The sequence below is a fragment of the Papilio xuthus genome, unplaced genomic scaffold (genome assembly GCF_000836235.2).
Source record: "Papilio xuthus unplaced genomic scaffold, Pxut_1.1 DF827777.1, whole genome shotgun sequence".
In the NCBI taxonomy this organism is placed as follows: Eukaryota; Metazoa; Arthropoda; class Insecta; order Lepidoptera; family Papilionidae; genus Papilio; species Papilio xuthus.
The window spans coordinates 7,149,825-7,173,672 of record NW_013530872.1 but is presented as its reverse complement, the minus strand read 5'-3'; the positions used below and the strand labels follow the sequence as shown (position 1 = coordinate 7,173,672).

Sequence of the window (23,848 nt, the reverse complement as noted above, 5' to 3'; positions counted from 1 at the left end):
AAAGTAATCGTGAAGACAATAATATTATGTCTGTCTCTTAATTTCTTTGTTATGATTTTACACATTTGTTGTTGATCGCGGTTATATTATCAAAGTTATAGGAACAACGTTAGCTTACGTTATAAATAAGTAATTTGTTAAGGTCCAAGCTTAATCTGCATATAATAATGGTCCATTTCTGATATTATTATGCCTTGAAGCTTTTACGTACAAAAAAGGTTAAATTAGATATTGTGGAGTAACAATAAACTAGCGTCACTAAATAATATATACGTAATGATATATAATGTATAATATGTACCTGTGGTCGAAAACATTTAATTAAATATTAAATTAAATTAATATAAACAAATTATTAAATTTAGGATAATGATAAAAGTTGTACGACATAATAATCTTTGCCCAAATTGTTGGTGACAGTTGCCTTGTCATTTTGACAATTGCTATAAATTATAGGTTATGTTTTTTGTATTTTGTTGTGATCGTGTTAATTCTCACTGAAAACGTGATTATGTTAAATTATATAATTTAACACCATAGGATTGCTGACTTAAAACCTTAATGGATCCGACAGATACGAGACCGCAGTTTGGAAATAGATTTCTAGAAAATGTGGACGAGGTCTTCAAGCATAATGCTTGGTACTGTTTTTCATTTGACAAAAAGATTTTGTAAGAGTTTAAAAAGCTGTGATGTACGAATGCTAGAGAATACAAGATATCGCAAAAAACCTCCAAGGGGATCTAGATATTTAAACGATAAACAATACCTCTATAAATTTAATGCTTGGTACTACACTTTTACAGCTATGTGCGTATTTGTTATTAAGTTTAATTAATACAGCGTGATATAAAATTTTAGGGACAACGTACAATGGGACGAAGAACAAGAAAAGGCTGCTCAAGAAAAGGTTGAAAAAAACTCTATAGTCACATTTACTGAGGACAGGTTAAGAGATTTAGAAGAAAATGCAGACAAACATTGGGACGCATTTTATGATATACATCAAAATAGGTAAATAGTTAAAACAGTTCAATTACTCAAATTATTGTTACATAAAGAAAATTGTGTTAGTTACAATATTTACAACTTCTGGCCTGATCAAAAAATCTGTTTTAATTAAAAAAATCTGTCTAACAAACTTATTTGTTTATATTTCAGATTTTTTAAAGATAGACATTGGCTATTCACTGAATTCCCGGAACTAGCACCTGACAATCAATCAGCCCCTGAAAGAGTATACCCAGATAACAACATGAGTATTGTAAAATCAGACATGTCCAATGAAAGCAAGCGTTATATTTTTGAAATTGGATGTGGCGTTGGTAATACGATCTTTCCTATCCTACAATACAGCCAAGACCCTAATTTATTTGTTTACGGATGTGATTTCTCATCAAAAGCAATTGAAATTATGCAACAAAATGAACTTTACGATACAAAAAGATGCAAAGTGTTTGTATTGGATGCAACTATTGTGGACTGGGAGGTGCCATTTGAGGAAAATTCTATAGATATAATAGTCTTAATATTTGTATTATCTGCAATTGATCCTGCAAAGTGAGTACTACATAGTTTTTTAATTATATTGGCCATAATTTCTACAACAATCTAATATTGACCATGTTTTTATTATGTAGTTTGGAAAACTATGAAAAAAATATATAATCAGCCTCTTTGCCTTGTACCCTATTCTCACATATTGTCCATTGACACAATAGTGTTTTTTTTCTAAATTGGTGATTAATAAAAAAAACTTTTATACAAAACATAAGTGATATAAAAATTCATTTAATGAATATTACAAATGAAGTAGTTTCATTCATGGCAAAACATTTATATCTTGATAAAAACTTTGTAAAGCATTGATTTTAATAATTTAAGCTGTAATAGAAATAATTATTTTTCAGAATGCCGGGACTGATTACAAATATATACAAATATTTAAAACCTGGTGGTTTAGTTGTGTTCCGGGACTATGGAAAATATGACTTAGCACAACTTAGATTTAAAAAGGGACGTTGTATATCTGATAATTTCTATGCTCGAGGAGATAATACGAAAGTTTACTTTTTTACTCAAGAAGAAATAAGAAAGTTATTCACATCTGTCAGTTTTATAGAAGAGCAAAATTTAATTGATAGAAGACTACAAGTTAACAGAGGTAAAATGCTTACGATGTATAGGGTTTGGATACAAGGAAAATACAGGAAACCCTTGTAAAGAATTTTATATAAAAAAATGTACATTTAATATGAATAACATAGTTTACGTAAGTGTACAATTTTTAGAAAATATATTTTTTATTAATTAAAAAAATTAAATGCGTTCAAATTTGAAAAAATACGGTTTTTGTAGTTGATTCATAACTTTTAATACAATTTTCATCGGTGGCCCATTCCAGCTCACTCGTACATCTTGTAATAATCTTCTAATGAATGTTTCAATTTCCATTTCTGCAATTCTTCTACCAATGCAACTTCTAACTCCGAAACCGAACGGTTGAGTTATCATTGGATGAGCATTACCATAGTATAATGGATCTAATTTATCCACTAACCATCTCTCTGGTATAAACTCCATCGGTCTTGGATAATATTTTTCCATTTTAGATAAATATTCATTCGGTGCTATTACATCTACCTGTAATTTAGTTAAAAAAAACTAATAGGAAGGGTAAACACATACATGCCAAAATTAGACCTTTGGTCAATTTATTATATAGACAGATTTGTAGATAGATTTACAAATATAATAGTACCCGATTCTCAGAGCTACTGATTATGCATTTAAAATTTCATAAAAATCGGTGAAGCTGCTTCGGAGGAGTATGGTAACTAAAATTGTGACAAGAATTTTATATATATCCTTATATAATCTTTTATAGCCCCAAATTTTATTCTTTACTGAATTAAATTTAAACCAACTTACCCCTTTTGGAATGATATATCCATGAACTAAATGTTCTTTAGTAGTTCTTCTTAAATTTGCAGGTAATATGGGATATAATCTCATTGATTCTTTAATGCACGCTCTCAGGTACTGATTTGGTTTATCAGAATGCATTTTTATACGTAATTTTTCTTGCTTTTCTGGATTTGTCGCCAAATTGTAAAGTAGAGCAACAGTCGTAAAACTAACCTAAAACATAGAAAAAGAAAAAAATTCAAAATACCTACATACGGTTTAAAAAGGCTTCATCAGTTGTATATATTTATGTTTCTTTTTATGAATTTTACGATTCTTTTGTCAATTACATTAGATTAAACATTTAACCTTACATTGTAAAACAAACAAGGATATTCTTCAAGTACCCACCGTATCTATTCCCGCTAAGAGCATTTCATTCGCCATCAATATGGCTACTTTCTCGTCAATCGCCAACAGCTTTTCTATGATGCTCTTGTCTTCATCTGGTATATCGTAACCACGTTCTTCAATTTTTTGCTTTGCCTCCTTTATGTAACTTGCGCTAGTTCTTTAAAAAATGACACATTAATTAAGGATCTGAAATCTTTAAATAAAAAATTAATAAAATTGTAGTGCCTGTATGTAATATCGCAAAATATTTTTCATTACTTTAAACGCACTGACCTCTATACATGGACAAGCTATAAACCGTGATATTTTGTGCCTATACTTGATTTTCGGTATTTTGGAGATACGAATTCGAACTAATAACTGATTAACTGTCAGGAACTTCCACAGGTGTGTTTAAGTCGGAACAAAGCAGAAGCTATAATTTCCAAGTATTGGCCTATCCATTTATAGAGATAGATGTATCGGCGTTAACAAACAATTTTTAAAATGTCCGTCCGCCAATCCGAATTTTTTTCGGGTAATCTCAGAATTATACTTATTTTTGACACTTACTCCCATTGCAAATCCAATGTTTTTATCATTTTCTTCAAAGCTGGTGTTTCGAAATATCGCCAAACACTCGGAGAAAATTCCAATTTATATGCAAGATCCATTATGTCTCTGGCACATTTTATTAATACATCAGCTTTTTGATTGTCAACGTCGTCACGAAGACATCCTAGTTTCTTTCCTAAACCGATGAATGCAACTGATTCTAACGACCATTTCGTTACTTCTTTATCGAAATTCCACTGTAAATACTCTTCTTCATCTTTTAATTTCATTAACCTGTAAGAAATATGACGGTATAAATGCAAAAAGAAAGCAAAAAGTCGTTATTTTAAAAATGTCTTTGACTACCTTACCTTTCAATCATTTCCCTAGAAATTTCGTCTAAAGCGGGTGCATACAGTTTTACTAATTTAGGTTTCAAAAAAACTGGGTTTACTTTTGTACGAAAATCTCTCCATTTTTCACCTTGTCTGGAAACAAAACAATTGAAAATTTTATAGAAATACCTCAGTAACTAGCCACTTTTAAGCCGCGTACTTACGCAGCCGTCAATCCGAAAATTCCATTGTATACGTCTTTTCGTAACTCTTCTTGATAGTATGTTATAGTATCAAAACTTGGTCGTAAAGGAGTCGTTTCTTCAGCTTTATAAACCTAATTAAGAAGCAAATTGATTCTTGTTATAATATTGTATTCATATGTTATTGTAAATATATTGATTTTGTTACCTGATCGAAGTCTTCTGGTTTAAATAAGAGTACCATATTCGCTCTGGCAAATATGCCATCCAGTTTTACTACATTTCCATAATGTTTATGTAAATGTCCAGCTAAATCTACAAAATTTGCTTTCGGGCCAATGGAACCTAAAGTAAGGTAAGTAAAATTGTATATTTATGTTATGACTAAACGGAGATCGCCTTTTTAGGATAAATCTTATGTTAAAGCATCTGGATGTTGATTTCTCATAATATTTCAAATTTAATTCGAGATTTTTTGTTGTAGGTGTCGCTCATCGTTATCAGCCTTTGTCAATCTACTACTACTACTGGACAAAAGTCTTTTCAGCATATGATGCTGAATTTTCCGTGTCCACCAACTTTCTGTCCTCGTCCTCAACCATGATATTAATATCAAGAAATTAAGTAACGATAACTCATCACAATATACATACTTTTAATTTAGAGAAAATGATTTGGTTAAAGGTGCAGCAAGTTTTTATTTGGTTGATTGTTTAATCGTTGGTTTCAGAAACACGCTTTATTAGAGATAATAAAAGGGATGACGATATATTTCCTAAAAGGATTGTAGTCTCAGAAACCAACGATAAGTAGTATAAACTACCCACCTATAATTGGCAAGAAATGATGTATTGGTCCCAAAAACGGTAATGATGACAACCCAGGTATAGCTTCGAACGGCTTTGGTCCGTTGGATGTGCTAAGATACTTTGTCCTCTGGAAATAATTTGAATATCTGGAATATAATTTAGGGTAACACAAGGTGCATAAATAAAATATAATTACAACTTAAAATATGAAACTATAAATAAAAATATACCTAAAACGGCAATTCTTAGTTGCAGGAGAAAACGAATGCAAGTGATATCTATTTATCATTTTGATTTTTTAAAATGTTTGTTACAATGTTAAACAATCATAACAATTTATTAGACAAAATACGAGCGTGCACTACGCGCGTTATGATCACAAATAGAATAATTAATATGACCTTCATCTTGGAATTCTATCTATACCCAATTTATCTTTAGGGTTATGATAATGATAAAAAAACACTAATAAGAATCGAAGAGTGCAAACTGAAATACTTTAAAATCACTAAATCATTGTTCACTAATTCTAAATGTAAGCAGACGAAACAAAAGTTTACTCTTTTTAACAAAGATTTACTCCAGGAAATAAATATATTGAAACAAAAAATAAGTTACATCTGTATTTTTTATTACTTTTTTCTATAAAATGCTTGGAACACATGTCCTAAATGGCTTGTATCTACGACTAAAAAGTTTGCTTCTTAATTTTATTGTGTCACTTCGCTTTTGACAGTTGACGTTATGTTTTGTATGGTTAATGGTTGACATAAAAATAGTTTAGATAAATATTTGGAAACAAAACCTTCCAAAAATAGAATAACTAAAAATGAAACATTAGTATCGTGGTACTTAGTAGGCTGAGAGTTAGATTCGCTAGTTATTATGTCTTAAAATTGGGGTTAATTTAATAACAGTCGATACTTCTTTGTCATGAGCATAGTTTCCTATAATATCGATCGATTACGAAAGAGAATTTGCCTCAAATTTTAATATTGAATTGGCTTCGGAATTACATACTACATTGAAGTGAACCATATCAAGAAGTACCTTACCTTGCGTATACATTTGTTTTATATTAGTAGAAGGGCAGGCGTGAGTTGTACAAAGATGTGTTTGATCTTACGATTCTGCTCAAGTCTGCAATAATATTTACTGCTTAGAATAAAGCTTTAATTCGGTCATAGCCTAATCTTAGAAAATGAAATAAATTATATGTGTGTAGCAGCAGTCAGTATCGGAATTCACGTCCATGTATTGTTGCTCGTTTCTGTGAGTATTATAAATATTCAAATACTTATTTACTAATCACTATTATATTAATTTTATTTAAATATTGTTTATTTGCTATTTATAGCATTTAAGAGTACTCAAAACTACAACAGCTACTTGGCACATAAATAACAAAAACGTAACTTTATTTACGTAAAATAAATAACACTAGTTTAATTTTTAGTTGCGTAAAATCATATTAATTTTTACCATACAAGTAGATAATTACACCTGTTAAATGCATGCCATGTTTGAGAATACAAATAGACAAGATAACTGTCCAGGTCAATGAACTTTGTCTTGGTTGTTTGTTTGACAAAGTTTTGAGGATCACCTGTAACATGAGATAGCTGATGTTTGTACACACATGTGCTTTACTTATCTTAGTGTGCTTCTAATAGTAGTGGCAAAGATAACCTAATTTAAGAAAAAAATATTAGTGTACCCTCATTGAAAAAAAAATATAATTAGTAAGAAAATGTTCTTAAAATAATTTGATGATTTAATATTCTTAATAATTACATTTTTTGGATTACAAAATTTTCAAATGATTAATTGAGGTAAAAATATTTTCATCTAAATGCAAGGCAAAATGTCTGTGCAATTAAATTGTTATTTAAAAAAATGTGAGTATTGTATGACAAGCACATTTTAAACTTCATTCAATTGAAGTCAATAAAATAAATGAACAATCTGCACCGATTGGTGATTCACAATTCACAGTGCTCCGTACAAATTATCTCTTATTAGCGGACTGTAAACAGGTTAGAGTAATTTATTATGATTTATGCAACAACTTAATTAGATATGACAATGTTTTAACAGATTGCAATGTTTTGGTAGTATTATATTACTTATTTACTTTAGGGCTAAAACGAAATTATACAAAATTCTTATATAACTGTTGTTTTCCACTCCTTAATGACTTCTACCCTAGTGCAATTTCCTTCTTTTACACAACCCATATACGCATGTATTAGCAGTGGAAACTCGGACAAATTTCTACAATTATAAACAATTATTTATCCACATGTTAATATAATTTACATGTATATGTTAATCAATTAATGGTTTCCTTTTTCCAGTTAATTATAGGAATATGATAATTGAATAACGCCCACAGTATTGCAAAGCTTTCAAACCTATCTTTGTTAGGTACTGTCAAAACATTTGCAAAACATATTAAGTCTTTTGTTGCTGTTAAAATGGTTAAAAATAAAATACATATTAGTTTCTTTAAAAGTGAATTTTATTCTTCTTAGTGTATTCAGGGAAGTTGGTGTCATTTAAAGTGTTAATGTTTTAACAGAATGCATTACATAAACATGTATTAAAATTAAATTATTCAATCTTTCGTGAGACATTATAATAAACTTATATAAAAACTGCTAAAACACTTATGTATGCTTGTCCCGTGGCCGTACCAACAGACAAACATATGTGTGTGTTTTAGCTGTTTTTATTTAAGTATATGTGTTAAAATATTCACTAGCTCACGACTGGGCGTCGGGATGGCGAGCATGAGTTCGACGCTCGTCGAGACCGTCTCCATCAACTATGAAGACTTTAACGAGAGCTTCCTCACTTGCGGCACATGTCTATGTTAGTACACATCTCATTTTACTTTTAATTTTATCTACACAATGATTGTTGCACATTTGACCAGCACTCAAGCATAATAAGTAAATATGAGGTGCCAAATTCATGTTACATGTCATGACAATAGTAACAGACATCATCCTGATGTTTTCTGACTCAATATTCTCATTGTAAAACACTGAACTATTGGACAACTTTCTATGTTACTATATTTATCTATATTTCTTTGAATTGATTTTGTTAAGATATTATCTGTTGTGGTATGGTAATGTAATTTTTGATATCTTTTTTCTTTTCAGGCACTTATGATGGAGGCGAGCATACTCCAAAGCTTTTGCCATGTTCACACACAGTCTGCCTGCATTGCCTTACTCGAATAGCAGCATCGCAAACCAGAGACGCCGGTAGTTTCCGATGTCCTATATGCCGCGAGTTGATAACAATACCGCGCGGAGGTGTCCCGGCATTACCGCCTTCGTTCCTCGTCAACCAATTGTTAGATTTGATGGCGAGACAAAGAAGGGAAGTGATACCCCAGTGTAGTTCTCATCCGGGAAGAGAGTTGTTGTTTTGTGAGACCTGCGACTGCGTGTTCTGTCGGCACTGCGCCGACGGACCTCACAGTGACACACCCTGTGATCATACCGTAGTGCCATTTTCGATTGCCTTAAAGAGAATGTCTGAGATATTGTTGTATAGAGCCAATGAGTGTCTTAGTAAACTGGGCTCCGCTAGGGATGCGGTGGCCAGTGAGTTGAGAAGACTAGAAGCAGCGGCCACAGCTGCTGAGGAAGCCATTGATAGGCACTTCACAGAGCTCAAGGCTGCTTTAGACAAGCGGCACAGTGAGCTAAAGTCTGCTGCAGCCGCAGCAGCAACGCATAAAAGAAAGCTGCTCGAAGAACAACTGAAGTTGATTGATGCTGAGAAAACTAAAGTAAGTCTGACTTGTGTCCTTTTTTTGTCTTAATTAAGTAAAATATTGTCAATTTAATGAAGGTTTCTGATCAGTGGTTTCATTCATACAACAAAGTAACAAGTATTAGCAATGTTGCACTCAGTTGTTACCTTGCATATTACTAGCTTAGACTAATATGATAGAATGCGTGTACATATATCTGATGGAGCAAGGTTGGATTATGTGTAGTTCATAATAGTAGAAGGTAAATAGTAATATGATATTTATGGCTTCATCAGCCTCACCAATCCTAAGAAGGTAACTAAGAATTCTTGTGTTATATGTATAAAAAATTTTTAGAAGAAAAATGATACAAGTATTGTGTTAAAATTCTAAAACTAAGTTTATTAATTGAAATAAAACCTAACATAAGAATAAATTGTACTTTGTCATGTAACTTAAAGTTAAATAAGTTATCTTATTCTAAAGCTACTTAGCTTTTATTAACAGTTACTTATGAAGGTGTTTTAAGCCTTTCGATCAGACTACCGTCTATACTGTTAAGTTATGTGGCTTCTGTGAAAGAATAATACCTTACTTATTGTTTTAAAAAGTATTTTACATTAATACATACAACCTCATTCGACATTTTTCACATATCTTGACACCATTCATTTAATATTCACACAGATATTTTAAATATAGTTTATAACTATTTATATAAATTATTTTTACATTACCACCTTGCGAAATAGGTGCTATTCCCAAAACACTAGTATAGATAATAAAACCGGTTCAATAAACTTCTGATTTTTAAATTATAATGTACTTATTGTAGTTGGTAGCATTGAATGTGTTATATGTTTAATATGTTGGTACTTGTTGTAGGTGGAAGCAGAATGTTCAGGTCTACAGCAGCAGGTGGAAGTGCGCGAGGTGAGCAGTCGCGCGGCGGCGCTGGGCGCGCGGCTAGGCGACGCGGCCGCGCTAGCCGAACCCAGAGAGAACGCATTCCTAGCGGTTGACTTCGCGCACAATGACGCCCAGCAACGGTTCCTCGAAGCCCTAGCCGAATTGGGCCGGGTGCGGACCAGTACCACCTTCCCTGGCTTGTGTACATTGCAATTAGGTCAGTTGTATAATACTACTCACAGGTGACGACAGAAAGGGCAATGGGGCAGCTGACCTGAAATCAAACTACTCCTAGATCTAGAGTAGATTATCGGCTAGCGACATCCTTCCTACTACTTTTGCATTTTGCATTTAGTCGTTAAATTGTTAATACATTCTTTTATTTAGTGTACCGTTGACTCATCAACAACAACTTAGGGTTTCTTAATCAGTACTATTTGCTATGTGCATTGTAAGGAGATATTTTGCAGTTGTTTTAACGTTTGCAATGTTATGTAGAGTCTGGGTGTGTGTGCGGTCTGGAAGTGGCGGTGGTGCTGCGCACGGTGGACTACCACGGCGAGCCGCGCAGCACAGGCGGGGACCCCGTCAGCGCAGCCGCCACACTTGACGACGCGCCTCTACCTTGCGCCGTCACAGACCTCGACACCGGATTATATAGGTAATTAAAGTATGAAATGTTGACCTTGATAAACTCAAAAACTATTTAACTAATTTCTATTATTCTTTCCCTAATAACAACTCTAAAGAGCAGTCTTCGCTATAATTTTCTTATGTTTAAGTAGTTAGCCAAATCAACTTTGTCCTAGTGAATGTATACAAAACTTGACACTAATTTGCGCTCGCAAAAGTGAGATAGAGACATAACCTCTGTGTAAGCTGGTAACATCCTTCATGTATTGTTTGCAGGATCACGATGCGTCCGTGGAGCGCGGGCGCGATCAGCGTGCGCGTGCTGGTGTTCTCGCGTGCAGTGCGCGACTCTCCGCTGCGCGCGTGCGTGCTGCCCGCCGCCGCGCCGCTGCTGGTGTGGGGCGCGCGCGGCACCGGCAAGGACCAGCTCAACCAGCCCGTCGCCGTCGCCAGGTACCTACACTCATGCACACATACATGTACGTGCTCCTATTGGTACAAATGGTGACTGTTGTGGAAGTCGGAAAATAGGTGAATAATGTTATTTTAGCAGCGTCGTATGATGACCAACAAGAGACAGCTGCAAAATGTTGCCATTTTCGTAATTTTGTATTACCATAAAAATATCAGGTATGACGTTAAGACATGAAGGTTAATTTGCTAATATGTTTGAATTAACAATTAAAACAGTAAAAATACTAAGAGAACTCAGACTATAAGTTGCAAATCAATTACTTGGAGTTGCAACATAGATGGCTTTCAGAAGTTACGAAATTTTAACTCAGTGGATCACCACACCGACAGTTGACGACACGACAGACTGATTTTACGACAATTTTTTGACAGTGTCAGTGTCAAAAAACTGACGGAAAATCCATGTAGGACTATATGTCTAATTATACAGATTGTATCACATTTATTTTATAATTCTTATATCTGAAGTTGTACAAATGCATATTCCAGGTGTCCGAAACGTCGTGAAATATATGTGCTAGACGCGGGCAACTCCAGAGTGAAGGTGTTGGATGATGAAACGTTTGCCTTCAAAACTCACATCGTTAATGAAGGTGATTTGAACATGTCTACAATTTTATAAATTACTAGCTGTCGCACGCGACTCAATTCGCACGGATTAAAAAAAACTTGAGTAGTTGTCTATGTGTTCTTTTAGACTATATTACACATCTATGCTAAATCTCATCGAGATGTATGTAGCCATTCTGGATAAATCTTCTAACAAACATCTATCCATCCATCCATACATTCGCATTTATAATATTAGTAAGGTGGAGAAATTTGCGGGCAATATTACTAATTGTGTTTTCTACTGTGTCGAGGTCTGTCGGGGCGCAGCTGCACGGGTATCGCGGTGACGGCGGAGGGCGTGGTGGCCGTCAACTGGAGGACCAGGACACTCACTGAGGTTCACTCACAATATACATTTATTTTACTTTTATAAGCATTAAATGGCGACAATCTCATACGTGTACCTACTGCCTACCTACCGGGAATAGGTAAAGGTCAAATAATTTAAAATAACAAGAGTCAGAGTGGAAAAACCCTTTTTTATTCTGATTTTGTTGTTTTTTATTTTAGTGAAGTACTTGTGTCTTTTGTTATCTAACGTGGTCAGTATGCGGTGTGTGATGTAGTGTGATGTAGTGTGACGGTGTGTGATGTATCAGGTGAGCGTGGACGGGTCGACGGTGCGCACGGTGAGGTCGGAGCGGCTGGTGGAGCCGGTGGCGGTGGCGGCGGACGTGTGCTCGCGCCGGCTCGCTGTCGCGGACAACGGAGCGCGCGCTGTCTTCATATTCGACGCGCACGGCAACATCGAAACTGAGGTATTGTACACGATCATATCTGACTGACATCTCATTAACGCCCTGTCAACGTCAAGTAATGTCATGTTATTTTTTATGTTATCTATTTTTAAGTAGGTTTTAAATTTTCTGATAGAACCAATTTTGATAGTAGCATCTCTCATTTGTTCAGATGTCCTTATTTGACTATAACTGTTCCCTTGTCTACTAATTAATCATTAGCTGTGAAAATAAATTATAGAAGGTAGCAACGCCATCTATCGACACTTCTGGGTTCTTTTTTTTAAATTATAATTTTCAGTTTATTTGAAAAAAAATATGTTATACTTTTCACATATGTTATAGTGCTTCAACATTTAACGTTTAATAGATAAATTATTGTTTATAGTAAATATAGCATCTGTCTATATATATCGATCTATAATTTTAATTTATTTAATTGTTTTGTAAACATTTACTGTGATACTTTGCAGATCGGCAGCGGAGAGCTGGGTCTGGTGGGCGGGCTGGCGCTGTCGGGTGACATGGTCATCATAGCAGACGTTGCCGTACGCATATACGACCTGCAGGGCAATCTGCGCAACACCATCGCTCCTGTACCCAAAGGTACAGTCAGCTGCATAAATATGTAAATTTACAATACCTTAAAAACCTGTATAGGTCTACGGTTTCAAAATACGTATTAATTAGTAACATGTATGGAAACCGAAGGTGTACAAAAGGTTTTGAAGGTTTCTAAATGTATAGATATTTATGCAGCCGACTGTGCACAGCCTTTTTAAATACGCAATGTAAGATATCACGTAAAGAGTCATTGAAAGCACCATTGGCCTTAATGGTTGCAGGATTCCGATCTCTCGACAGTTCGAGTACCGTCATTTGACTATTATCGTAAATTATAACGACTGGAGCTTAGTTGGAATGGTACAAGAAATAACTACTGACATTTTGTGTTGCAGGTAGAGGCGGGTACGGGGGCGTGGCGCTGGAGCGGAGCGAGGGCGGGGAGGGTGGCGAGGGTGAGGGCGAGTGTGTGATAGTGTGCACCAGGGCGGTGCGGGGGCGGCCTGCGCTGGTGGCGCTGGAGGCGGGCGGGCGCGTGCTGGCCGCCTGCGAGCTGGCGGAGCGGCGGCCGCGCCGTGTGGCGGGCCTGGCGCTGCTGCCGCGCCGCCGCGCCCTGCTCGCTGACCTCGCCGGAGACTGTCTGCGTCTGCACTCGTACTGGTGAGGTATGTCACCACCTCTACACCATTTCTCTAATACTTACAAAGAGTCTTCGAAAGTTTTTCCACTAAAATCTTAAGACATTCCAGAATAGTAGAGCGAGACAGAGGACCAGATCTTGAGTGATAAAACATAAATTATAAAACTATTTATAAAATTCGCATGTGAAGATTATTTTGCTCTTGCTTGCTTAATAAGACTTTTATGTATTGAAAGTTAATAACGACACTGAAGTAGACTGAAAAAAATTTTCTTTTTGTTTTTCAGGTGATCAAATAGAACGATTGGAGGAGAAAAGAATGTGCAGGGCGAAGGTGAATTGTAAACGAATTTCATGCTAGTCCTATATTGTAACTGGGAATCGAAGTTAGCCATACGCGCGCCCGCAGCGACCGCAGCGCCCGCAGCGGACATTACCAAAGCACCGGCCACGCCGGCAGTATTTCTTTTACGATATTTGTAGTACTTACAGTATTTATTTACTTTTAATTTGCTTAATATTACTTTAATTTTTATTTTTAAGTCATCTAAAGTAAAAGAGCGCTTGGAATTAAAACAATATTCTCTCTGCTGATAATTAAACACAACTTTGTTTCTGACGACTCCCTCTCCGATAGTCATGAGGATTTAAAATATTTTAAATAGAGTTTACTTGGTTACTTTTTGACAATATTCGCGACTGATTTTTTTTTGGATATTTTGTTTGCATTATTTTGACAATTTTTTTTACAACGAAATTTATTTTTATCGATGTTAGTGTATTTTTTTGACACTTGAGATTTTATGTAGGAATATTGTTTTACTAACCACGTAGTAACAACTACTAGTCAAATATATCTACATAAAGGTCAGGTTGAATAAAAAAACTATTTTTTTTTATTTAGCTAGTCTATGGTAATTGCATTTATATATTATTTTTTTATTACGTAAAGTGGAAGTTAAACTACGTAGTTTTTTGTGTGAAAATGAAAAACGATTTTCCGAAATAGTTTTTCTTTTAAATAAATAAACTATCAATTTTAGTTTAGAATCACTTTAGTTTTTAAACCACAGGGTATATTATCCGGCAAATATTATTTTTATTTGGTATGATTAAAAAAAATATGAAGACCACATAAATACGAAAAACACTGGACAATATTTAAATATTTACATTAAAAAGTAGAATTTTCTTCTAGAAAACATGTAGAAATCACCAACAATCAATTAAGCTGTTACTACTTTTATTCCCTTAGTAAAATTTATAACCTAAAAAATAAAAAAAATCTTTGATGGCCATAAAATGCACAATTGCACTTGTTTTTCAATAACTCCTTTTATCAGGTTACGATAAATAAGTTAAAATCAGTTTTTTTTACCAGTAATTTAAATTAATTCGCCTGTCACATTAATTCCCTTTTCTCTAATGAAGTTATATGACAAAAAAAATCCGATTGTTTTTCCTTAAAATAAATAGCGCTTGCATTCTGAAAAATCCTACACAATAAAGCAAATCAATTTAAAAAACAAAATTAAAAGAAAAGAAATTCCTTCTAATTACAAAATACTATAAAATTTCATAACTTTTTTCATAGAAGTAAAATATTTTCTTGATTGATTTCATCGTTTTTCCTTATTAATATCTCTTGCGCCAAAATGATGTACGTCATTTGCTCAATATTCAAACATCATATCAAAATATTGAAGCTTCCATTTTGCTAGAAATTAGACTTTAGCTAAAGCAATCGAATTTCCAGTATTGAAGCAATTTGGCACATAGATAGTTTCTCAATCCTATACATTAAGTGTTGCCGTTTGTTGTAAAATTTTGAAACACGTAGCATAGAAATTAGTGAAGCGAATTTCGCTTTCAAAGAATTTCAAATAGTTGCATTTAGAATCAATAGAATACAAATAATTTGACAATACACCGGAATGATTGAGATGGTATTGTTTATGGATAGAGATATGTCAAATAAAACTCCGTTTCCACTGAGCGATTAGCCGCGATGTCATTTTGATTAGCAATTGCGACCTCTAGTGAAAATAGGCTACACTTCATACAAAAAGCGTACTGTAGGCGACAATTGCGCTAGCCACAAAGTGTGAATTATCTATGTTATGAGTATTTTATTACTTTTTAAATTTTCGTTTTTTTAACCTCGCAGTAAAGCTCAAATGTTTTGACAAAATTTGATATGGTGCTAAATAAAGTACTGGATGAAAGCCCGGAAATAAAACTGTAGATTACAGTTAAATATTTTAAATTAAAATTCCTTTCTTCTAATTATCCCGCACCTTTTAAAGTCTTAAAATAATTAAAAAAAATCACGTGTGTATTTTGAACAAATCTTTCACGGGTATGTATTTCTCTACAAAATGTATAAATTACTAGACAACGTTTTTTGATTTGCATAATTTTAATAATTTATGCTTCGCATATTATGGAGTAAGACATACATAATTTTTTTTTTAATATTTGAACTTATTGCCACCTTCATATATGTATGTAACGAAATATTTTTTTATGTAATAAGAATAGACAAACGTAAAAATCAATTTGAAACCACTGTTGCTGTTTTATGTGTACATATTTAGTTTTCAATAACTAAGTCGTAAAAAAAAGATTCGTAGTATTGTTTTTTTCAGTTAACTACAATCTTTGTCTCGGTTTACAATTTAGATTGAAAGTGTTGACAGCATCGTACTTGTTATTAGATTTTACTGTTTTGTACTATACAGTCACAATAACGCGAGACTAACCCCGACGAAGCTGTGACGTCATCGCACTCAGGTTTCATGTTATCGTGACCGAATAGTGTTAGTCGTAGTTCATTTTATTCCCTTACCGTGAGTTTCTGAGACCAAAATCTCCGTTTAAACATCGTTATCTCCGTCATTATCTTTAACAAAACAAAGATATGTTTTAAACGGTGATTTTGATGTCAGAAAGTCACGGTTAGAGTTTTATTCCGTAATTTTGACAAGTAATTTGTTATTGTCACAAACTGTTTACCCGCCACTGCCTCTAGTTTAGTGCATTTGTTAATTTTAATGCAAAAATGTAATAATTTAATAGAATATTACAACTGCGGTCGGTACAAAGAAATTATTAGTGCTTAAAACAACTCGAATATAAAATTTAAGATTTCTAGATCTGAACACTAGCGACACCTAGTTCTTCTATTATAAAACTAAATCTATTTTGGCATAAGGAATATTTTTGCACTCTGTATGGAACGGAATTGACTTTGGATTGTTTGTGAGTGTATATGTCATAATAAAGCTAAAATATATTTATCGAAAGCTGTGAAAAATGTACTTAAATTATTGTTAACACAAGAATATCTAAGTGTATTGTCAATAATGTCACTTATGCAAAATACAATAAAGTTTAAAATGAAAAAAAAATGTTTTTATATTCTTTATTTCAAGAATGAATGTCAATGTGTTTTATGTGAGTTTTGCAGTGGAAACGCACGGTTACAATTAAACCTTGGTTTCTCATCAATCAGATTAACAAATGCCTAGTTAAATAGTCATGGAGACGTCGGTCACGAAGTGGTTTGTACTAACGGATGTTAGTTAACGTAATCTATTTTTACTTCTTATAAATCTTTTTTTTTCTCCGGACAATTGTCTTCAGAAATGAAATATCTTATATACTGAATTATATAAACCCTAAAAAATATGAAAATGACACCAAATATGGAATTTGGTGATAATTTAAATTAATTTAGACTTTAAATCGAAAAAAGTATGTAATAATAAGATTGTGGTCGTGGTAAATTCATTGTTAAAAAAATACAAACATCAAAACAGATAAATTTTATTCCTACAAATACATACAAGGACATCGAAATTTAACATTTACTGTCCACAGTCTTACAGAAACGACTTACCATGGGTTTCTAAGACCAAAATCCTCGTTTAAAACGTATTTGCTATCTCTGTTTTGTCCAAAATGAAAGACAGGGATGACGATATATATACAGAGATTTTAGTTTCCAAACAACGACAATAACATCAGTAATGATTATTTAACAAAAAATATTTTTTTCACAATACGAACGGACTGACGTAAGAATCATTAGGAACTGTAATAGAAAGGAATGTTATAAGTTTCAAATAAAAATGTCCACGTGTGACTTGATGTATTAAAAAACAGTCGAAAATTTTCAAAGGTATTTTAAAAAATCTTACGAAAATATTTTATTAAAAAAAAGTATTTATTTACTTAACGTAAGTATTAATTTTGTATTTAAAAGCTATGACGTCACAACAGAGTGTACATTCTTATTTGAAACGCATTGTATTTGTAACACTTTACAAAGTTTCAACTTAATCTAGTTTCGTTATTTCTTAGTGATAAAAAATTCAGACATACATTCTTAAAATGTAATTTAAAACATAGGCCAATATAACTTTAGTGAATATTGTCGATAATTAAATGATATGTTGAAAATAAAAAAAGTGAAAAATTCATAAAATATTCGATTTTCATATTAATTTTTTTTTATTTTTTGCATTGTTTTCAATTTTTTGCATTGAAATCTATACGAACTACAATTAATTTTTGTTACATATATATTGAATTTAAAATTAATGATAACATTGAGCAATCATTTAATTTTAATACCACAAATAACTTAGGTCTTATTTTCATATAGGAAGAATTTAATAAATAATTTCCAAATTTCAATAGATCATACAAAATACAGATTATTTAAATGAGAAACATCAGAAATATAGACATTCAACACTGGTTCATTGGACAATAGTACAACTTAGTTGATATAGATTAAAAATATATACCCTTCTAGGTCAGTGGGGCAAAAAATAAATGCATTTGACATATACTGTTATACAATAATATTCGCCAGTTTATAATCTCTCTAGACAAATTATAAAATGGCACCAAATTGTAAACTGAACGAATTTTAGACAACATTTTGCAGCATTACTTACGAATATGTTTTTTTTTTAATTTAAATGATTTGTTTTAGTGTGTATGGCTAGTGAGATTAAAAACTGTCGATTTTTACAATTCGATAGTAACTTAGGCCTGCTTCCCGAAGCCTGCGAGAATCTCTTTACAAGACTTGATTGTGTCGTTGAGTCTCTCCGTGGTCGCCGAGGTCTGCTTGTGCGAGAGGAGTCGGGTGCAGCTACCTATAGTGGTGAAGTATCCGCACACATTGTGCAGCACTCTCACAACCTTATCTCCACAGACGAATAGATATTTGCCGCTCGCATCAAAGCATATGTAGCTAACAATGCCTGGAACAACCGTAAAGAAATCTTACTAATATTATAAATATGAATGTTTGGATGTATGTTTGTTTCGAGGTATCTCCAGAACGACTGCATAGATTTTTTTTACATCATAAGTTGGCAAACGAGCGAGCGGCCACCTGAAATCGCTAAAATAACGAAATGACCGTTGTCCATAGACATACGCAATTGTATATGCGTTACCTAACTTTAATTAACGGAGACGATGCACAGAGAGAAAATATTTTGCCTTCCCATGCATCCTCTCATCCGGAAAGTCCACTTCCCGTCCTTTCCTTAAAGGAAAAATAGTGGGAAGGGAAAGAGGACTAAATTAGACCTCCGGGACGCACACTCATCAGACTGTACGCGGAATTACTTCCACTTGACGCCTGTCTTCTGTGTGGTCGTGGTATTTCACCGGACGAGCCGGGCCAATTCGTGCGGAGATGTTAAAGCGGGCTCTACCACTTGATGATCTTGCTGAAATTTGACATAGATGTATAACATAGCCTGACAGAACACATATTTAAGTTTTTGTCAATACCGCGGAGTTGCGGACGACAGTTTAAAATAAAAACGATCGATAGTTCCCTTGGACATGCGCGTTCAATTATTCAAAGTAAACTCGCAACTGAACGATCGAACACTGGAATATCTTAGTAGAATATTCGAGGCCATATCGAATATTTAATCAGATGACTGGATCGATGTGTTATTGTTTGTATATGTTTCAATCTCTTCTCTACTTCAACAACGATTTAGTAACTGCTAAGTTTTCTACCTAATAACAAAAAGGTAATGCTTTTGAGAGCTTCGGTGGCTCAGGGTCAAGCACTTGACTTGTAATCTGTAGGTCCTGGGTTCGAATCCCGCCATGTACCGTTCTTACGGTGAAGGAAAACATCGTGATGCAACCTGCACATGTCTGAGAAGAAATTCAAAGATATGTGTGAAGTCAACCAGCCCGTACTTGGCCAGCGTGGTTGACTATAGCCTAGTCACCCTTAACTTAGGGTAGGCTCTGAGCCCCTCGGTGGGGACGTATAGTGAGCTGAGATGATAAATGCTTTTGCTATCCCTACTACCTACAATTGATCTCTAACTATCCCCAACTAGTAACTCTAGTATTTTCAACACACATCTTATAATTTCTTAACTGTCTTATTACTTTTCTAACTGTAATAAAATCGCAGTTGTCTGAATCATTACAGACTTACTAAGCTTAATAAATTTTAATAATAAAGTAATTACCGAACGCGTTAGACGTCTATTATTAAATGTTTTTGCACATCAAATTGCATTGTTTTTCTGTGTCGATAAGCAAAAAACATCTGTACATATCCGCAACGACTCGTTAAACAATAAGCTACGCTTTAACATTGTTATTGCATTATAACTACGCGGGACTTAATTTGTTAAAAAATATAAAACAATATAATTTTATAGTATTGTGCAAATCGTATAATATCATATACTGTGAAACGTAAAGATTTTATAGTACATTCAAACCTATTTTATAAAAGGTTAATTGAATACGTAATTTGTATCGTAACAGGATGCATACAAATCTTGTATTTAGTTATTAACTGTCGCCCGCGACTCCGTCCGCGAGAAAATAAGAAAAAACTTAATTACTAGCCTATTTGTTCTTCCAGATTATGTTCTACAACTATGCCCAATTTAAAAGAGATCCATGCAGCTGTTCTGGGGATACTTACTAATAAATATCTATCCATCCATCTAAACATTCGGTATTTCTAATACTGGTAAGATAAGAAGTAAGAATTACAGCATCAAAAAGATATTTTTTTAATCAACTGACTACCTTTCACCCTATGTATAGGAAGGTTTTTTCTTGAACTGTGTATAATTAAAAATCTAGGATTCATATGCTTCAAAATATGGTCACGTTTCTAAAAAGTATTATGTTAATTTAATTCGGTATTTCATATGCAAAGTAAGGTTCCTAGAAAGCCTTAACTTTGACATAACCACAAAATCCACTATTTACGTAAATACTTAGATACTAATTTTGATCCGAGGAAAATAGTTACATGTCTTAAGAGATGTAACTCTTTTCGTCAGCTTAGTGTATGTGTGTGATATCTCACCTGGGTATAAATTTTCGACTGTATCATACAGTTGTCCTGTATACGTGTCGTAGAACTCGACGGCGCCATCAACCGTCACTGCGAGCACCTCCGCATTGGGCGACAGCGCGATGGTGGGCGAGGCCGCGCACTGCGAGTACGTGCCAGTCTCCAGCACGTGAGGAGATTCACCGCGACTGTACTCAACTGTACAATACATAGCCATTATCAGTTTTCTAACAATTATAGTTTAGAAGTGTACCTGAAAGTACACTTCACAACATGTTTAATGAAAATAGAACTAATTTCTTGGATGAATTAAACTTATCCACCGATGTATTACCTTTTGTTTAAAACCTGTAATATCGAAATATTATGTTTAATTACTTAATAGTGTCCACATAAACCTTGGACTTCAGTCCCACGAGTAGCAAAATGCAATTTAATTGTCATCAACAAACATATATGTGCAGTCTGCTAATAGATCTTACCTATTTACATTTGTACATTGATAGCACTCTGTCTGATATATTTATTATTCTGTAGCATGGAATGTTACGAGGGAATATAAACAATTGCAGTTTATAAATATTGTCGACAAGATATCATATTCGCAATGAGAACCAGATATTTTTTCTCATCATCTATAAAGTATCTCGTGGTAATATATACGAATCTTTTATAATATCGTACTTGAAAAATTGGCTTTAGAACTACACGATCAAGAAGATAGTAACTGTACTGTGTGAAAGAGAGGGCAGGATATTGATGACACTATTATAAATTAATTCTATGAATATTTTTGTAATAATCAACTTTTTTTTTCAACTTAAATTTTCCTTTTCTGCAAATACCTTGACAATGTTAAACCGTATGACAAATAGCGATTTATTTGAAAAACGTATTTCCGCGATTAAAACCATCACCTTACAAGGTGTGGTTGATAAGAGCAAATGTTTTACAACATCTTCAATGCCATACAATATTAGTTCCTAATTATATTACTTATATGAATTATATACAAAAATCAACTGATATGGTGATTCTATTTTTGAAAATAAAACTAGCAGATTAACAATAACGCTAGGTTTAATAACAAAAGTGCATTTTAATTTATAACTTCACAAAAACCTAGGAAGGTATCATTTTTAATTACATTTAAATCCAAAACTGTATAAATTAAGATAAACTATAGAAAAAAGCAAGGTTAAAAATTAACATATTCACGTAAAATAAATACTATTATTTATTCACAATACTTTGTGTCGATGGAGATCCGTAACGTCGCAATAGCGGAAATATTATGTTCATATAGTACAACAAACCCTGACATCGCGGTTTAATTCTATCAGAAAATAAGTAAATCATCCAAACACAGTAATGGACCGACAAGGATATCTGTCGGACAGATGTAAGCATAAGCAACTAAATTATGAAAACTCACTAACCCCCCTCTGTCAATTTCATAAAAGTATCACAAGATGCTTGTCGTACTTCCATAATGTTACATATATTCTGACAGTAACAAACGCTAGAGCAGCGCATCTTTCACCGGCTCAGATATCTTTGTTTGACTATATAATACGACAAGAGTTTTGTAACACTTTTTTGACATTAACACGAGGGTGCTAGTGTTACTTATGCTCACGGGTCAGATAAGTTTGTCGGTCTATATTAAATGATTCACTACTCGAACGTGACAAGCATTAGTCAAATAAACAAACGTAACATTGATACCTTCGTTGACGTAAATATGTTATTTAATTCGAACACAAAGAGATAAACAGGGCAGGTGGTTGCTTATGTAATTATGAATAATATTAAGATAATTTTACTTAGGAAACTGTCTCTTACGTAAACGGGAATGTATAGTTAACCAGATTTTTTTTTATAACTAAATGTGATATAAAAACTTTTCATCCAATATCCTCCTCTGTGAGATTGCATTCATTGGTAAAAATAGTATGAAATTTTATTTAGTAGTTAGTAAGCTGTATTTTTTTATATTGAATAAGCTAGCGCTTGACCGCGATTCCACCTGATGTTAAGTAATGATGTGGTGGTGCGTATAACCACAGATGCCGCAAATTATCTTAATCTTTATGAAGCAACAAATTTATTATAACACCCTTAGAAATATTTAAAATTAATTTTATTGTAATATCAACGACCTAATTAAAATATAATAACACGTAATAAGATATCAGTAGCAGGACTATATTTTGCAACTATAGTAACGAATCATATTGCAAGAAATAAGAGGTTAGCTTGTAACAATTGTCGTCAGGCGTAATTAGATATGCTCTGCCATCACATGACTGCGCGCCTACCATTTTGTAAATTGACGCCTTGTTTCAATAGGTAGACCATTTAAATGCAACTCAGTGTACGTAAGTCAGCAAAAAGAGTTCCGTACACATTTCACATTAACAAAATCGAAAATACAAAACTATCATGTCGTCTAAGTTAAAAATCCAGTTGTCACATTTAGGTTTTTCTTTTTTTTTTACTTTTCAATGCTATACTTACGTCTTTTTTACATACAATTTGGTATTGCAAGAATGTCTGATCTATGTCTATGCTGTCTATCTGTCGCTTACAATGTGATGGTCGTTTACCATAAAAAATAGATGAATAATTGATATTCAAAGCCGGCACTTATTGGCAATGTAAAAAACTGGGTATAGCCATATTAATCGCGAGTAGATGTATTTTGCAAGGATTCGCACGCATCGCAGAACGTCGCGTGATGCAATGCCAGTACATACGACGTCTTACGTCAGTGAGACGTAAAAAGTCGGGACTGACCCCAACGGACTCGGCCCACATTACGTATGTAATATTCAGTGTATCTGCGAGTTTTCCTGCTATATCAAATTAATTCTATAACGTAAGTGTTGTCGGTATTTCCATTATATGCTCGCTTTTAAATTGCAATG

The 23,848-nt window shown here is 33.6% G+C and overlaps 4 protein-coding genes across 6 annotated transcripts in view; 2 read left to right on the top strand and 2 right to left on the bottom strand.

Moving 5' to 3' along the window:
• The first annotated feature begins 437 nt into the window (after positions 1-437).
• On the top strand, positions 438-2,271 carry Mettl2 (methyltransferase-like protein). 2 transcript variants are annotated; one of them, XM_013309076.1, is made up of 4 exons: positions 438-641; positions 862-1,014; positions 1,162-1,560; positions 1,911-2,271. In XM_013309076.1, exons 1-4 carry the CDS (start codon positions 562-564, stop codon positions 2,221-2,223), a joined length of 945 nt encoding a protein of 314 aa, XP_013164530.1. In that variant the 5' UTR covers positions 438-561; the 3' UTR covers positions 2,224-2,271. The 2 variants fall into 2 exon arrangements, with proteins under 2 accessions (XP_013164530.1, XP_013164528.1); XM_013309074.1 differs by lacking the exon at positions 438-641 and adding an exon at positions 651-789.
• A 40-nt stretch (positions 2,272-2,311) lies between these two features.
• On the bottom strand, positions 2,312-5,680 carry LOC106115642 (probable cytochrome P450 12a5, mitochondrial). The gene is made up of 9 exons (XM_013309084.1): positions 5,433-5,680; positions 5,221-5,348; positions 4,602-4,738; positions 4,415-4,527; positions 4,227-4,343; positions 3,874-4,149; positions 3,319-3,478; positions 2,932-3,141; positions 2,312-2,643 (listed from the first exon to the last, which is right to left on the bottom strand). Exons 1-9 carry the CDS (start codon positions 5,489-5,491, stop codon positions 2,320-2,322), a joined length of 1,524 nt encoding a protein of 507 aa, XP_013164538.1. The 5' UTR covers positions 5,492-5,680; the 3' UTR covers positions 2,312-2,319.
• Positions 5,681-5,874: 194 nt separating this feature from the next.
• LOC106115793 (tripartite motif-containing protein 2) lies at positions 5,875-15,958 on the top strand. 2 transcript variants are annotated; one of them, XM_013309329.1, is made up of 12 exons: positions 5,875-6,474; positions 7,967-8,076; positions 8,373-9,010; positions 9,860-10,100; positions 10,382-10,544; positions 10,793-10,969; positions 11,480-11,583; positions 11,854-11,939; positions 12,202-12,360; positions 12,813-12,945; positions 13,299-13,568; positions 13,831-15,958. In XM_013309329.1, the coding sequence occupies exons 1-11, from the start codon at positions 6,455-6,457 to the stop codon at positions 13,565-13,567; spliced, it is 2,100 nt and encodes a 699-aa protein (XP_013164783.1). In that variant the 5' UTR covers positions 5,875-6,454; the 3' UTR covers position 13,568; positions 13,831-15,958. The 2 variants fall into 2 exon arrangements, with proteins under 2 accessions (XP_013164783.1, XP_013164784.1); XM_013309330.1 differs by lacking the exon at positions 5,875-6,474 and adding an exon at positions 7,069-7,238.
• A 2,244-nt stretch (positions 15,959-18,202) lies between these two features.
• LOC106115794 (transducin beta-like protein 2) overlaps positions 18,203-23,848 on the bottom strand; it is a 64,224-nt gene continuing 58,578 nt past the window's right edge. Inside the window, exons 5-6 of the mRNA XM_013309333.1 lie at positions 20,931-21,116; positions 18,203-18,822 (exon numbers count right to left, since the gene is read on the bottom strand). Of these exons, the coding sequence (XP_013164787.1) occupies positions 18,602-18,822; positions 20,931-21,116 (407 nt within the window). The 3' untranslated portion in view covers positions 18,203-18,601. The remainder of the gene's footprint in view (positions 18,823-20,930; positions 21,117-23,848) is intronic.